This window comes from Hyaena hyaena, unplaced genomic scaffold (genome assembly GCF_003009895.1).
Source record: "Hyaena hyaena isolate Hyena2069 unplaced genomic scaffold, ASM300989v1 scaffold_101, whole genome shotgun sequence".
In the NCBI taxonomy this organism is placed as follows: Eukaryota; Metazoa; Chordata; class Mammalia; order Carnivora; family Hyaenidae; genus Hyaena; species Hyaena hyaena.
In genome coordinates, this window is record NW_024080733.1 from 813,090 (window position 1) to 823,716 (window position 10,627).

Below are 10,627 nucleotides of genomic sequence, written 5' to 3' on the forward strand. Positions count from 1 at the left end.
CTGTGTCTCCCTCTCTCTGCCCCTCCCCTACTCACACTTGGTCTCTCTCTCTCTCTCTCAAAAATAAACAAACATTTAAAACTTTTTTAAAAAAGCCATTCTAGGGGCACCTGGATGGCTCAGTCTGACTCTTGCTTTTTGGCTCAGGTCATGATCTCATGGTTCGTGAGTTTGAGCCCTGCATCAGGCTCTGCGCTGACAGCTCAGAGCCTGCTTGGAATTCTCTCTCTCCCTCTCTTTCTGTCTGCCCATCCTGTTCTCCTGCTTTTTCGCTTTCTCTCAAAATAAATAAATAAACATTTTAAAAAAGAAATAAAAACCACTGCAGCCATTTCAGAGCTGTGCTTTGCTGCTCTGAACAGAAGCTCTGGCCTCGTTTTGCTGCTGATCTCTTGCCGAGCGGCTGAGCCAAACGCAGACCAGAATGCACAGACGTTGGTGTGAAGAAAGGAGCGTTTCCTATTAATTCCCTGATGATGATGATGATGATGATGATGATGATGTGGGTTTAGTATTGGATAACATCAAGTTATACTAATTCAGGTGTATTAACAGCGAAGGTGAAGTACTTAATTCATCTCACCTCGGTCTTCTTACCGTTGTTTAACATGACAATGAGATTTTTTTTTTTTTTTACAAGATTTGAGATTTTAAGTGACGTGTGGCTCCTCTTCCATTCCTGGGGGACACTGTGGTTCTAGAAGCCTGAAGCTTTGTCAACCCAGGAGCACTTGGAAAGGGGGTGGGAAGTTCACCCATGACCGTCCTCAACTGTGCGTTTTCCCAAGCTTCTTGCCTTTGGTGTATCGAGTGTCTGAAAATGCACAGGTCCATTTGCGTTATCAGCCAATTGAATCACAACCTGAAAGGGACATTTTTTTTTCCCCTCGGACTTTTTTTTTTCCTTTTTTAATCCTGCCATTGGATAAATTACTTAAAGAAGCTCTTTTAGCCACATGGAAAAGAGACATGGCTTCCCCTGCCCGAAGGGCTCAGAATCAGCCTGCATGTTCTTTTACTGTATCTCCCATAAAATAAAAACAAAAAACCCAACCCTGTTTTTCCAAGGGCTGATCTGACGTGATCACCTCTGCTGGTCATTTCACTGACCAGCCTGAGGCCCCACCTGGTGGGGGGTTCTGCACCCTGATGCCCTTGCTCCACCCCCTCCGCCCCCCACCCTTGCCAACCCTTTGTCCCTTGAGTCTTACGCACCAGTGACCTGCAAACTGTGCTCACGGCGGCCACGCTCCGTGTGAGAAAACGCTGCTGGTGATGTTTACCCTGCAGGTGCAAGCTGGTATCAGAACGCCTACGCTGTGTGTGTTTGCTATTCGTTTTCTTGGTCCTGGGCCAGAACAGACTGCCGTCAAGATGCCTAGCTGAAGACTGGGGTGTGTGTCAGGGGTGGGGCGGGAAGGTGCGGAGGAGAGGGACACTTGGGCACGGTTACTTTCCGCCACAAAGAGGCTGACGCCCGTGGCCAGCTGTCCACTCCGGGGACACATTGTCGGGCTCTCCCGCTAAGCCCGCAGATTGCCGACCTCCACGCCAGGGGACGGAGCGCTTTGAACTGGTTTTTGCAGGCACAGAGCAAGAGTTACAAGCTATTACTAACCCTTTGGAAGCAAGTAGATGGGGGTGGGGGAGAGAGAAGTGGATATAGGGATATCTCTTCCTTAGAAAATATTACATTGGAAAACAAGATAGATACATTGACATAGACTTGGCTTTTGCCAGATAATCCATGCATAAGGAGCTCAGGGCCCAGAGCTCAGCGCCAACTGCCCCCCCCCCCCCCCCCCCCCCCCCCCCCCCCCCCCCCCCCCGCCACATTGCATCACGACAGGAGCCAGCTGCATGAGCAAAGCGGCCTCCAGGGGCTCAGCCGCCTCGGGAGCAACAGCCCAGCCAGGACCATGGGTGGGCCCTCCCTCCCAGGCTGGTGGCTCCTGTCCCATGTCTGCTCTGTCCCCATGGGCAGGCAGGGCCCCAAGGCACCAGGCCCACGTTGGAGGATCTGGTTGGAGGACCACGCGAGGTGCCAGGCGAGCAGAGGTGGACCCGGGCTGTGTCCGCAGAGCAGGGACGGAGTGACTGACCCCACCTAGGGGACACCTGCGTGGTGCCGGTGATGCAGGCACAGGGGAGCAGAAGCAGGCACAGGGAATGGGGCTGAGGGAGTGTCCCAGACGTCAGCAAGACAGCTTAGACTGCGGAGGGGCAGGAATAGCTGAAGGGGAGCCCTGCGACCTCGGGGCTTGGCTCCTGATGAAGTTTGGTGGGGGCAGTTCCGGCCGCAGCCTGGGTGGGAGGAAGATGGTGAGCTCACACGCAGGCCTGGTCCCGGCTGCCCCATTACGGTCATCAGGCTAATAGCTACTCACAGGGATTGTTCAATGCTCTTAACAAAATAAAATTGTAGGGACGCCTGGGTGGCTCAGTCGGTTGAGCATCCGACTTTTTGATTTCTGCTTGGGTCATGATCCCAGGGTCGTGAGATCGAGCCCCACCTCGGGCTCCACACTGAGCATGGAGCCTGCTTGGGATTCTCTCTCTCTCTCCCCACCTCTCTCTCTCCCCTGCTTATGCTCTCTCTCTCAAAAGAAAATAAAAAGTAACAGTAATAAAATAAAAATAAAACAAAATTGTAAACACAATGTACTGTGAGTATCGTGCACCATATAGCAAAAATGTAATCTACTTTGCCAAAAGAGTTCTCTTCATGATCAAAAAGGACCCAAAGGGATGATTTTAAATTTAGCCATTTAAAAAATTGCCCAACATTTCAAGCTGCTTTGTACCCAAATCAGCATAATTCAAGACAAAAAGGATAAAGCCTTCACTGTAATTCATTCATTTCAACAAATCACAGTGGGTGGCAGTGACTGACTAAATTTTACTTCCCTTGCTGGTGGGGATGTGTTATTTTTTTAAAATTTTTTTAAATGTTTATTTATTTATTTTAAGAGAGTGAGAGAGTACAAGTGGGGGAGGGAGAGAGAGAGAAGAGAGAGAGAATCCCAGGCAGGGCCCACGCTGTCAGCACAGAGCCCAACGTGGGGCTCGAACTCACAAACCATGAGATCATGACCTGAGCCGAGATCAAGAGCCAGATGTTTAGCCAACAGCCGCCCAGGCGCCATGGGCAGGTGCCAGTCTTACATCATCACAGTCATCCTGTGTGCATGTCTTGATTTCTTCACACGGCGTCTCTGGCTTAATCATCGATCGGTGTGTCCACAGAGTTTGGATTCATTCTATTGACTGATTTTAGTGTCCTTTGAAATCAACATGCAGTGTTTTAGGCAAACCCCGATGGCTGGAGATTTTGGAATTCTTCACCTAAATTCGACAAACGTTGTGTTCACATTTTTCTATCTAGTGGATTGTTTCCTTAAGACAAATTACCAGAGGCCAGTGAACCAAAGTTCTTACCAAGTTAAAGCGACATTTTTATCTCTCGATGTGTGTTCCCATTTGCTTCCTAGAAGCAGCAAGTGTGAGAGTCTTAGCCCCAGTGCACTTCCTCAGCTTGTCGTGACGTTTTTCCTAGTCTAACGTTTACAGAATAGCATTTTGGGGATTTTCATTTTAAATTCATTTTGAATTCTTAGGAATTCCATTCTGTTCTCATAAAGCGACGTGGCTTAGCATACTCTGAAGTCAAAGCAAGGACTCCGAAGGAAAAGCACCTATCTAATTTTGTTTAGCTGGGCTTTAAGCATCCAAAATGAAGAGAAATCCAAACTTTAAGATAATGCATTCCGAAGAAAAGAAAAGAAAATGCATTCAATTAAAGCCCCAGCAACAGCAGGAGTAAAGAGAGCCTTGTGCCCCTTACGGTCCTTACTAATTGGCCCACATGCACACACATCTCCAACTGGCCCCTTTTGTCTGGCTTGTCAGGGGACATTAGCTGAGACCAATCTAGAAGCCGTTTCCTGGCTCCCAGAAGGACCCAGTCACCAAGGAAGAAAGACTCATTTATCAGAACACAAACTTCGCTGCGTAAGTGAGGACCGTGAAAGCGTACCCCAGGCACCATTATCCGGGCCTGATTAGCAGTGACGGAAATTGGTCCTCAGTATTCACAATCAGCGGAAAAGACCTTCAGCTTTCACTGAAGATAGACAATTGCCGCCCAGATGTCTCTGTGGCCCGCGCAGCGAGAACAAGAGACAAGAGCCCTTGCAAAAGCTTGCTTTGAAAGGGTCTCGGCCACAGCCGTCTCGTGGATGCTGTTGTCTCAGTGACGCAAATAAGGCGAGATCTGGCTCCGCTCGGCGGGCAGCTTGTCACCTTCCTAGATGTCCAGGTGGCAGGGGCCACATTGTGCCCCTGGACACTGGGCATGGCTGGTCCTCTCCAGCCCTCCCCCTGGTGTAGAGCCCATGTGACCTTGGGCAGATCCATCAGTCATTCGGCGCATGGTCTCCTATGTGACCGGCGATGGTAAGACTACCTGCCTTATACATTGCCTGTGAGGTTTATAGTATGAGAATGTGTGCCCAAGCCCTGCGTCTGGGTTCTCGCGTGTTCAGGCTGCACATGGGACACAGAGGGACGGGGGCTGCCCTCCCTGGTAGGTGCTTTCTCCAGTCGTGGGGGCAAGGGGGCAAGGACTGTTATCACCGTCCCAGCCGTCCCTGCCATTGCACTTGTTGCCACCGCTTGCACATGTGCACACACACACACACACACACACAAACACACACACTGTCTGTGTCCCAGCAGCTCCCAGGGCCCCAGAGCCCCGTGAATACGGAACTGCATGAACTTGGCCTTGCATTGTGCCTTCCTCAGATATTTCCAGATAAGAGTAAAGCAATAATGAGAGAAATGAATGCCCTCCCTCTCTCTCTGGTCTTCTCCAGACCTGAGGAAGCCTCGCCAGCCTCCGGAGGGGACGAAGACCTGTTTATCACCGGACAGTTCCAGAAAACCCTGGAGGAACTTGATGAGGACCTGGAAGGTGAGAGCGGGCCCTGCTTTGCTATTGCGTCATGTGGCAGGAGACCCCGGGGGATATTTTTTCTGGCCAGGCTTGTAGCTCCTTGAGGGAGAGGTGTGCAGGAGGACCCTGGGCTGTCTGAAGAGATCCTGGAGGTGAGGCGATTGGGCGAGCACAGCTCTGCAGAGCACATCGATCGGGGCGGCGAACCGCACCGGGTAGACATCTAAATAGCAGCTTAAAATCCCTCTGGAAGACACTGATTTTGCACATCAGAAAGCATTCTGTTTGCACACATTCAGAGAAGAGGGGTGCCTGGGGGCTCAGTCGGTTAAGCGTCTGACTTTGGCTCAGGTCGTGATCTCGGGGTTTGTGGGTTCGAGTCCCACGTTGGGCTCTGTGCTGACAGCTCAGAGCCTGGAGCCTGCTTCATATTTTCTCTCTCTCTCTCTCTCTCTCTCTCTGCCCCTCCCCTGCTCATGCTCTGTCTCTGCCTCTTTCTCTCTCTCAAAGATAAAATAAATATTTAAAAATAAAAGGGAAAGTTCCCCGATGCCCAAATGAGTTTGAGAAGCAGTGGGTGACACAGGTGAACAGGCTCCCAAAGGCCCCCAACCCTTTGCTCACTGCTGTATGGCATTTCTTGAAGGAAAATTCAGGAGGCATGGCCCTGACCATGAACCCATTTCTGGTGGGGCATCTGCTCTTCCACAGATATAGAGGGGGCGATGATTCAGTGAGGCCACAGCAGACATGTGGGATCCTGGTAGACGACTGGGCGATCTTACAGACAAAGGCAAACAGTGAAAGTAATCTAGAAATGAGATACCGGCCGGGTCTTAAAACAAAACAAAAACCAGAAGGAAACAGACGGGAGAGCTGATCAGTAGTTTGGTCTACTCGCTTTTCAGTCCTCAGAAGATGTGGTGGGCAGAGCAAAATTGTTTATCCCGCCTCCCTCGGGCTCTGATCGCATGATCCGCTGAATCCTTTAGGGCTAATTCTGAGGTGCCCCAGGCTCAGTCGTCTGCCTCTTAAATGAAGGCATAAGCACATCATTTCCCAAAACAGAGCAAGTTGAAGGCCAAAACCCCAGTTACCCTTCATGTTCCATGCTGAGACCATGTTTCCAAAGGGCTCAGGTTTACAGATCTATTTCTTTTCTTTTTTTTTAAATTTATTTCTAGGAGAGAGAGAGACAGCGTGAGCAGGGGAGGGTCAGAGAGAGAGGGAGTCACAGACTGAAACAGGCTCCAGGCTCTGAGCTGACAGCACAGAGCCCGACATGGGGCTCGAACCCACGAACCACGAGATCATGACCTAAGCGAAAGTCGGACACTTGACCGACTAAGCCACCCAGGCACCCCTACAGATCTATTTCTAAGTGAAGGATGGTGGCGAAACATTGTCCCTGAATGCTTTACCTGGAGACACCACGCATGTGCCAACAGTCTCCCGTGTCGAGCCAGCAGCATTGAGACTCGGGCCCCGGGCATGAGTAGATTGCAAATCAGAGTGACACTTGAAAACACATGTAAATAAGGGCACTTGGGGGGCTCAGGCGGTTAAGCGACTGACAGGCTCAGGTGAGGATCTCGCGGTTCCTGCATTCGAGCCCCCCCGTCAGGCTCTGTGCTGACAGCTTGGAGCCTGGAGCCTGCTTCAGATTCTTTGTCTCCCTCTCTCTCTGCCCCTCCCCCCTCACAGTCTGTCTCTCTCTCAAAAATAAACAAAGGGAAAAGATTTTTTAAATGCACGTAAATAACATACACGAAAATAACCTTGGGAAGACCAAAGCCCGGGTATGATCACACTGAGCGACTGGCTTGGGAATCGTCCCCAGCGATGCCAGTCTGTGACTTGTGTTTGTCCTTCTCTGCAGGACTGGAGGAGGGCGATGAAGACGGCACCGGCTTGGTGAACGGAGTGTCCGGGTGCTGTACGTCAGATGCCAGCGTCCCCGACAGCGACGCGGACGCGATCCCAGTAACGTTCATAGGCGAGGTCCTGGACGATCCTGTGGACTCAGGGCTGTTCTCCAATACAAACAACAATGCCGGTTCTTTTGACCTGGGCGGCGGGGCCGGCCAGGGAGGCCACCTGCTGCGAAAGGAGGCGGGGAACGACCGGCAGCGGGAGACGAGAGCAGACGTGCCCGACTCGGCAGCTCATGCCCATGACCTCGGGAAAGCAATCAAAGCCGCCTCGCCCAACCCTTGTGAAGACGGAAGCCTGGATAAAATGGAGCCCAAGGCGACCTCTGCGGACTTTCCCACGCACAACCCACGTGTAAAGGAGAGCGGTGAGGGGCCCGGCTCTGCTCTCAGTGGGCCGACACAGGCCAGCAAGAGAGCGAGCTCACAGCCAGCGAGGGAAAAGGAAGGGAAGGCTGAGGACAGTGGCTCAGCCCCGCCATCGTGGTACCGACGGGGCCACAACCCAGGGGGAAGTTACGGGCTGAAATACGGCCTCACCACGTACAAAATCGTCCCCCCGAAATCAGAGATGAGGTGTTACGACAGAGGAGTATCGCTGTCAACAGGTGCCATTAAGATCGATGAGCTAGGGAATCTGGTGAGTCCCCATGCAAACGGGGGCAGGAGCGTGGCCCCAGCATCCCCCGCTTTTGACGCGGAAACCCAACCCCTTGGAAAAGTCAAGGAGTTCTGGAGGTCTGGCTCTCTAGAGAAGCCCTCTGGCCAGCCCACGGAGCGCTCAACCAACAGGACCCCGGCTCCCACCACGCCAGTGAAGCCACAGCCTCGGGAAAGCAGACGCGGGGCAGAGCCCACCGTCCCGGACCCCAAGGCGCCATCGCCCCCGCTGCAGTCTGCCCACCAGGAAGAAAGGAGACGCGAAGAGGAGGGGAGAAGCCGGCCACCCATGGCGGCCACTCGTCACGTGAACGTGCCAGCAGCCAATGCCACAGAGGTCCTGTTCCTCAAGCCACAGAGGAGAACATCCAGTCAGTACGTGGCCTCTGCCATTGCCAAGCGGATGGGGCCCCAGAAAGCCCGGGCCGAGGAGACCTGTGAAGGCCCAGCACCAGAGCTGGCTGGACGGCCTCCCGCTGGGAGAGAAGGCCCAGCCCCCAGCCCGCTCCCAGAGACCCGCGTCCATACTGACCGGCGGGAAGCATCGGCGGAAGGAGCCCCGCCCCAGGGGCCGGTCGGCAGCCCTGATGGAAAGCTGTCTGCTCAGGACTGCGCGGCCACCGTCCACAGAAGTCCCTGCATCCCGCCTGTCACGGCCGCACGCCCCATTTCTATGGGACAGATCTGTAGCTTCAGTGGAAAGCAGAGCCACAGGGCCAGCTCAGCGTCCGTCCCCAAGTGCGCTCTGGACAGCACCGACCCCCCGCCCGCCCGCTCGGGAGATGATCCGACTCCTGCCAGGACCCTGGTGAATGGCTCCAGGTGGGTCCCCGGCCCCAGCAAGCCTCCTCACTCTCCGAGGGGCTCCGGTACCAGCGGCCACGCCGGACTGGAGCCCCTAGGACAGGAGAAGCCCAGCCCGTTGTGCACAGATGCGCATGAGGCCAGCGGTGCCCTGCCTCCCAGCATCTTTGGGCCGAAGAAGAAATTCCGACCTGTTGTTCAGAGACCGGCACCAAAGGACACCTCCCTGCACAGCGCCCTGATGGAAGCCATCCACTCGGCGGGTGGGAAGGACAGGCTTCGCAAGGTGAATGGGCAGGTGCCTGCCTGGGGGGTACAGGCATCCCTAGATTCTTGGGTGGCATGGGAGGAGGGGCGGGGTGAGCATAAGAACGAGGGAGGTGGATGCTGGGGTCTCATCTCCTTCCCACCGGGAGCTGCATCTCCCTGACTGCAGGGCATTTAGAACCATGAGGGACGGGAGCTGATGGGTTTGAGGTTGTCCCAACAGCCTTGCAGAGCCTGACTCCCCTGGGGCAAGATGTGGACAGTGGGGTGTCCGTGCCTGGGCCCAGGGGAGCGGAGGGGTGGGCACAGCTCATCTCTGACGTGTCCTCGAGTAAGGGGCGGCTGCCGCCGGTCACTCCTGTACTGTTAGCGGTGTCACCTGTCATTGTTCAGTCACAGCAGGAATGGAGTTTAGGACACACACACACACGCCCTTGCGTATCCAGGCACTTAGCACCAGCACTCGCCTTTGGGAGCTATCTTGTCCATTTCACAGGGGAGGAAACGGAGGCGCAGTGAGGTCAGGTGGGCTGGCCCGCAGTCACACTGCCAGCTAGCGGGGACCCCTGGGTCCTCGTTTGGGTCTGCAAAGCTTCAAAGCACCTATCAGCTCCCGGAAAGCCAAGCCGGTATCAGGAGGCACACGACCCGAAGCGGCCACCACCCCATGCCTCCCCACACATTGCCTTTCTCCGATCAAACGCGCTGATGGTGTGAACGTTCCAGATTGCAGGGCACACGTCGGAGGGAGGGCCAAGCAAGCTGTCGTGCAGGGAGGCGGAGGGCGAGCGGTCCGCACTGCTGGCGGCCATCCGAGGCCACAGCGGTGCGCGCAGCCTGCGGAAGGTAAGACGACAGCCTCGGTGGCCCGATGGCTTCATACCCCCGCGCCCCCCAGCGACCCTGGCGCCCAGGGCGGCCCTCCCGTTTGCTAGGTGTGTGCTAAGCCACCATCCGAGCGGGCAGCCCAGCACCCTCGGAGGCTGGCGTTGAGGGGCAGCCCCCTGCATGGGCGAGGCCGAGCGCCCAGGAGCCCAGGTGCCTCCCACCTGCCCGCCTGGGACAGGCGTCCCCGGGGCTCCCCCGCCCCCAGCGGGGCCGCAGGTGCTTTGGCCCGAATCACAGCCCTGGGAGCCAAGGTGGGCTGCGGTGTAGGGGCGGGACGTGCCCCGGAGTCCGAGGCACAGCCGTGGGTGTATCACCCACCGAGTGAGGCACGCAGCCTCCCCGACAGCTGGTCGCCTGGTCGGGGCTGTCCCCGCCCACCGAGGGGGGCCCCGGAAGGCTGTCCCGGGTGGTCGCTGGCTGGGGACCTCGTGGGGGGGGCCGCACACCCCCTCGGCCAAGGCAGCACGCGCCCCCCCCCACAGGCCCCCTGGGACCCTGTCATCGGCCCTTCTCGTTGTTCAGGTGTCCTCCTTGGCCTCTGAGGAGCTGCGAAGCTTCCGCGACGCAGAGCTGTCGGCGCGCGGACCCGAGCGGCGGGCGCTGGGCGACCTCGGGGCTCGGCCCCCGGCCGGCCTGCCGCCCCCGCCCCCTCCGGCCTCCCAGGCGCCCTCCGCGCCCGCGTGCGGCCCCAGCGACCCGGCCGAGGCCCGGCAGGCCTTGATGGACGCCATCCGCTCGGGCACGGGGGCCGCACGGCTCAGAAAGGTGACGTGGGGGGCCCTGTGCGCGCTCGGCCTGGCGGGCGGGTCACCACGGGCCGCGCGCAGCAAGATGGCCGTAGTGACGATGGCTGAGGCCCCGTCCCCTTCCCCGACCCGAGGGAGGGACACGGCCTTCACCGGGTGGGGGTCGCCCGCAGACGCGCCCCTGGGGACACGCGGTGCCCCACACTCGGGGGCCGCACCACGCGCTCTGACTGTGGTCCAGGGACCGGCCAGGCGGGCATCTCTGGTGTGTCCTGTAGGGAGCCCCGGGCACACTCAGGGCCCTCGGCCTGGACTGGGGCTGTGCGCACCATTTCTCCCCCCTTTCCTCCCTCCCCCCTTCCCTCCCCCCTCCC

At 56.5% G+C, this 10,627-nt stretch overlaps 1 protein-coding gene across 5 annotated transcripts in view; it reads left to right on the forward strand.

Annotated features, from left to right (window-relative positions):
• COBL (cordon-bleu WH2 repeat protein) overlaps nucleotides 1–10,627 on the forward strand; it is a 223,593-nt gene that overhangs the window by 209,495 nt on the left and 3,471 nt on the right. For all 5 annotated transcript variants that reach the window (XM_039235694.1, XM_039235693.1, XM_039235696.1 and 2 more), the window contains 4 exons: nucleotides 4,878–4,975; nucleotides 6,837–8,638; nucleotides 9,346–9,465; nucleotides 10,030–10,272. In XM_039235694.1, the coding sequence (XP_039091625.1) occupies nucleotides 4,878–4,975; nucleotides 6,837–8,638; nucleotides 9,346–9,465; nucleotides 10,030–10,272 (2,263 nt within the window). The remainder of the gene's footprint in view (nucleotides 1–4,877; nucleotides 4,976–6,836; nucleotides 8,639–9,345; nucleotides 9,466–10,029; nucleotides 10,273–10,627) is intronic.